This window comes from Carettochelys insculpta, chromosome 4 (genome assembly GCF_033958435.1).
Source record: "Carettochelys insculpta isolate YL-2023 chromosome 4, ASM3395843v1, whole genome shotgun sequence".
Classification (NCBI taxonomy): domain Eukaryota; kingdom Metazoa; phylum Chordata; order Testudines; family Carettochelyidae; genus Carettochelys; species Carettochelys insculpta.
In genome coordinates this window covers 43,887,452-43,893,451 of record NC_134140.1, presented here as the reverse complement: position 1 = coordinate 43,893,451, position 6,000 = coordinate 43,887,452, and the positions used below count along the sequence as shown (strand labels likewise).

General features: G+C 36.7%; 1 protein-coding gene across 4 annotated transcripts in view; it reads right to left on the bottom strand.

Annotated features, from left to right (window-relative positions):
- Nucleotides 1-655: 655 nt before the first annotated feature.
- N4BP2 (NEDD4 binding protein 2) overlaps nucleotides 656-6,000 on the bottom strand; it is a 62,572-nt gene continuing 57,227 nt past the window's right edge. For all 4 annotated transcript variants that reach the window (XM_074992634.1, XM_074992635.1, XM_074992636.1 and 1 more), the window contains 2 exons: nucleotides 4,386-4,509; nucleotides 656-2,400 (listed from right to left, as the gene is read on the bottom strand). In XM_074992634.1, coding sequence (XP_074848735.1) covers nucleotides 2,355-2,400; nucleotides 4,386-4,509 — 170 coding nt within the window. In that variant the 3' untranslated portion in view covers nucleotides 656-2,354. The remainder of the gene's footprint in view (nucleotides 2,401-4,385; nucleotides 4,510-6,000) is intronic.

The following is a 6,000-nucleotide window of genomic DNA, read 5'->3' as shown; positions in this document are numbered from 1 at the left end:
GTATATTAAAAGTATTCTAAACATCAGTTTTGCCTTATTATTTTTATATTTCCAGAATATGAAAGATGATCTTTACATTTAGGAACTTTAGGAAAAAGTTCTGAAGAATTTTTTTAATTTAATAAACTGAGTTAACTTTTAGATTAAGTATTTCTAATAGAAAGGAGTCACATTTTTGGCATACTAATCTCTACAGTGTCCTGCTAAGAGAAAGGAAAGAAGACACCTATTTTAACAGTCTGTTATTTGAGAGTGCTGGTGATAATATTTTAAGATGTGAAATTTTTATACTAAAAATTATGTCATGATTTCTTCTTAAAAGGACACTCTAAAGGCTGGAAGTTCCAAAAACTTTACGTACTTCAAAATATTTTAAAACACGGTTATTGTAACCCATTATAAAAATTATTGGGCTCTTAAAACAAAGAATATAAAAAATGAAAAAAAGTTTCAGTATTTCTTCTGGACAAGCACATAAATAATCCAGGATAGAGATGGTTTTTTTTGTATCTCCACCACTTTTCCACTCTGCTTCCCAGTTCCCAGTTCAGCAAAGCCAAATACTTAAGTTCCACTGCTTTAAACAGCGCTAATCCCATGTTTAAAATGCATTGCTTAATTGTTACCTCAGTGGTATTGATCATACACAATGCAATGGAAGTCTGGCTATTGATTTCCATCGAGAAGGATCTGTTCGTCTTGTGGCATAACACTACTGCCCATTACCATATTCATGCCTTTTGTTCATAGAGCAGTGTGCAGAAGCATAAAAAGATCTCTGCTCGTAAGCACCTGAAAAGCAGTGTTCTTTCATATTTGAACACTTTGCCTAGAGGAACATGGCAACAAGCTAAAGTGGAGAGACAAAATATGTATGTAAGTACCGACACACCAAAACACAGTTATGAGAAAGCAGTGTGCATTGCTGCTGGGAGGCACGCTTGCATGGGCAGACAGACATAGGCTAACTCAGCTAGCACGCTACACTTTATAGCACAGACCTTGCCGCACTGGTGGCAGCTCAGGATAGCTGAAAACAAGCCTGCCGGACTCCCACGGCCTCAATGGCACACACAAATGGGGTGATGCACAAGTTCTATCATTTGTGCATATATAACTGTGTGTGAGCACAGAGGGTAAAATCTGCCTCCCGCCCCCATTGAAGTTAAGATTGAAATATATCTCACATTTACCTACTAACATTATTTCCAGTATGTAACTCAATTGTTATGGAAAGCAAAGCTTTATTGCAAAGCTTTAAAAACTACTATTTTAGAGGAAATTTATGTCTCATTTTTCAACTGTTGCATACCATATAAAAGCATATTTTAAGATGTACCAGCTTGTTCTCAAAATAAATGCTCTTTTTACTGAAAAGTATCTTCTAAGTATGGGGCAGAAGAATTTTAAGCACATTTTCTGGATTCTGAGGAGCTGATAATGTCAAAGGAATTTTTCTCTAATCTGATCTATCCAGTTTAGCAACTATACTACTGTAATCTGTTTTGCTCCTAGAAAATGTGCTTGAAATGCATTGCAGTTAAACATAATATTCACTACTGAAGAAGTAACTATTTATTTACTATACACAGACAAAACTCTAGGAAGAAATGATACTATGATGTTTTTATGTTTTTCTACTTAAAGAACTATAGTGTATTAATAAAATTTCCTAACAAACTTTAATTCCCAATCCAGAGAGTCCCTGTAATATACAGCCTCCTTTGGCTTCAAAAAGAGTTAAGGAACAATATTAAGGACAGCGAAAGTAGTCCATATTTTCAAGAAATCACTACGCAATGATTTTGACTCAGATTTTCAAAGATGGTCTATAAGTGTTAGGCACCCAGCTGCCACTGGATTTCAAATTTCCATGGAAGTTGAACATCCTGCTCCCTTACACTCCTTTGAATATCTCAACTCAAAATTTTAAAACACACTAACTACATTTATCTTATCTTTAGTAAGCTCGTTTTTACTGTGTATATTTTGAAGTTACAAAGGCCACAAGTATTAAAATGGGTTGGCCCAGAGATAACCTTAGGCCCTCTCAGCACCAAGAAGGAAGCAGTGTTTCAAAATCGGATCTTAATTTCTCTTTAAAAACATTATACATTGTTCAGCAGTATTGTAGGTCTACACTTGTCGTATTACAATTGCTGTAAGAGGATCTTCCCTTGGGAGTTGAGATAAAAATACCATTCACTCTTATCATTCTCTTGGAAACACATGCTTACAAAAATAACTGCGTATGAATTAAGAGAAAAAAATTCTAATAAATACTATTCTTAAAAAAGTACATTACTGATGACATTTACAGTTTCTAGTTTCGCACTCCCTTTCTTCACATTCTTTTACTTCAGCATGACTTTCAGGCAGCCTGGTTTTATTTCTGTGAACCTGTTAAATAAGAGATTAAGATTCAAAATTTATATTATGCCCACACATACCTTCTAATTAAACATACAGTAAGTAAATAAGGTTGGCATCCAGAAATAGGATAGCAAGATTTCTAAAATGAAGAAATCAGGACATCTTCTGTACATGCTAGGCTTAACATGGTCTGATCAGAGAGCTGTGAACAGGATGGTTTTGGCAACTGGAATGGGAGACAGAAGAAAAAATTGTCCAATTCTCTTTATTTTTGTTAGGCTTTTATCTTTCCCATCTTCTCCTATTCTTCTGAAGAAAAGCAAATGTGGTACTGATCTTCAGAAAGTGAAGAGGATCTCAGTAACTGCCAACTTATAAATCTAACATCAAGTCTTAATAAGATAATGAAACAAATATTGATGATAAAATTTACAAAAATGCTCAGTGCTGACCAAACTTTGTGTCATGAATTTATAAAGTACAAATTTTTATTGATTTTACATTTCACATTTATCGGAAACAGGTCTCTACCAGAAAACTGCAGGGTTAATGTTAAACTGACTGTATTTTTTTAAACAGATTATAGTTAGTGAAGGTGTTTTACAAACTATACATGTACTGAATTGGAGGAACTAGTCAGGACACAGCAATAAAAAGGGATCTAAACAGATCAGAAATACTGTCATAAAATATTAGATTTATTTTAGTAAAATGCAAAGTAGTAAAATGCAAAGTAGTAAACCTAAGGAAATGTAAGACAAACATTTTCAATGAGAACTTTTGGAGTGACGATAAAAGATGAATCAGACATGCACTTCTATTATGATATGATAACAAAACAGGCCAATGCAATTTTGACACACTAGTGAGGGTCTAAAAGAGGTGTTTGGTGTAATTTGCTCCAGTAACCTCAACAATAACACTGACTGAAAATAGGTAACTATGATGAACTGGGAAATACCTGTATTTTATATGAAAATGTGTAAGCCTCTGTGTTCTTATTACAGGTTATTTGCTATGAGTTAACAATATCAAATATAACCATATCAAATATAAAACAGCTTCAGAAACACTTTTAAAACAGTCAAAATAACAATGATAGAATAACAGAGAAGACAGAATAGAGACTCCAAACAGGCTAAAATGTTTTACTCTTCAGGAGCCTAAGCCTTGGATCAAAGGGGATCTAAAACCACAAAACACTAGAAAAAAGGAGAGGGGGTACTAGGTGATCTGAGAGAGGCTCCCAATGTGTGTCAGTAAAAAGCTGACATGTGGGCAAACTCACACCCATGGAGGCTGGTAAAACTTCCAGAAGTACAATCTCCTTCTCCTCAGTCAGAGACAGAATCAAACAAGCTGAAGGCAAAAAAACCTTAAAATGATCAAAGTAATATCGACACAAGGGCTTCATTATTTTTCTTCTTTGCTCTAGATGCTTTGTATCATTTGGGAATGAATACATAAGGTGTTGTTTTGACAATGCTGGTTCTATGGTACTGCAAATGCAAATGATGAGCTGTCACAGGCTCCAAAAGAAAACTTGTGCAGGTGTCAAAAATGCGTTGGACTTGTGTCATTAACTCAGTTGGGGACCAGTTCTGCAGCCCAGAGATGTAACCTAAGAGTGAAGGGACTGTGGGGTTTACCACAAGGTAAGGTGCAGAAATTTAGGCTTGTCTCTTGAATGACACACTAGTGAGGGTCTAAGAGAGGTGTTTGGTGTAATTTGCTCCAGTAACCTCAACAGTAACTTAATTAGGCACACAAAACTAAACTCAGAGCTTGTTTTCATCCATCTGCCAAAGTAAACATGGACAGAAAAAAATTCTATAAAACCTCCCTTATGGGACAGTTTTGTGTCATGAAATTTTAATTCCACTGTAATTGTTAGGAGAGTTGATTTGCCTGAACTATTTTCGTACTCAAATGTACAGAATTCTAAAATACATGTCAACATTTAGTTAACTAAATGTAGTTTTGAAATATCAGTAACTGAAATCTAAGCTCACCTGAAGTTGTGGCTTGTGAGGTATTTAATGGCTGCTGGTTTGATGCGAGCAACTCCTCCCTGGCTATGGTTTCCTCTTCCCGTGATCACACAAAGATATGGTTTACCACCAGTCTGCTTGTACTCTGTTACAGCAGGAATCATAACGGTTAAAAAGTTCTCTCTGCACAGATTCAGCATTTAACATAACGTTTTATCCACACATCTGGTAATTTTCACCACAGTGATTTAAAATTCTGTTTTCCTACATTAGCTTTAACTTAGGCATCCAATGCTATCATCCATTTTTCCTCTGTCGTAAAAAGTAAATTACATGTGCCATTAAAGAAATGTATGATTGAACTATTCAAATCTGGAATAGATCTCGAAACCTATACAGTGTGTTCTGTCACAGAAACTAAGGATTTTATCACGACATCATTCGTCAGACCTGTATTTGAAATTACGTCCATTTAGAACACAAGATAGATAGAAGAGCATAATAATAAAACAGATCTTTCAGTGCAGAACATGTTTACAAGAATGAGCTCATCACAAACATGAAGTAAAATTCTTCAATCTAAACTAATCATGTCACTTTTGCACCAGGACATTTTTTTACCTGAAATTATTTTCATAAGACGCAAAGATGGGAGGATCTTACAGTACTTTTAACCTCTGAATCAAAAATCACACTAGCAGGACAGTACCTTCTGAAACACCAGAGCAGGTTCTTGAGAACATCCCAAGGATCAATATATTGTTTACATACACCAGCATCATCTCTATTAAGGCTTTTCTCTCGGTCAGGGGTCTCAAAGTCCAGGCCTGCAGACCACCCCCAGCTGAAGCAGTTTTGCAATCTGGCCTGGGAGTACTGGCTGGCTGGGTGTGGGGTTTGTCTGTTCCTGTTGCCCAAGCCCTGATCCATTCTGCCATCAACTCCCGCACACCACCCCCAAAGGCACCCCATCCCCTCAGAGAAATGGCCTTCAGAGACAGTGTACCATGAGTGGGAGAGGGGTAGGGTAGTGGTTGGCAGGGGTGGGGTGATGAGAATTGACAGCCCCCCACCCTTGGCATTCCTGAGCCAGACTGAGAAACTGCTCTGGCCAGGTATGACCTGCTAGCCTGGAATCAGACCCCTGACTTAGGTCTTCACTATTAGTCCTGAATGATCTGCCCCTAGAAAAGGATGTAGTAATCTACTGTTACCGGCTATATCCTCTGTATGTGGCATATGGGGGGAGGGAGAAAGAGTTATATTAATCTGGATTGTACAACTAAATTACGTAAGGTGCTAGCTTCTTCTAAACCTACGGCCCTTTATTTATTTATTTTACTGAAGGGAGCACTTACAGATGGCACTTTGGGTAGGACCTATCCTAACCTCCCTCTCCCCCCTTAATCTATTTTTATATTATCTGTGATCTTTGACAACTTTTGAAGAATCTCAAGCCAAGAATGGTCTTTTTCCATGGAACTGAAACAAACAAATATTTCAGAATCAGGAGGCTACTGAAAAAGGACCATTCTGCCACAGTTCCAGAGTACTGGGCTGTAGGAAATTAAAACTCTATGAATTCATGGAAGAATATACAGTATTTTAATGAGCAGACATTACAGCTTATTGTTTA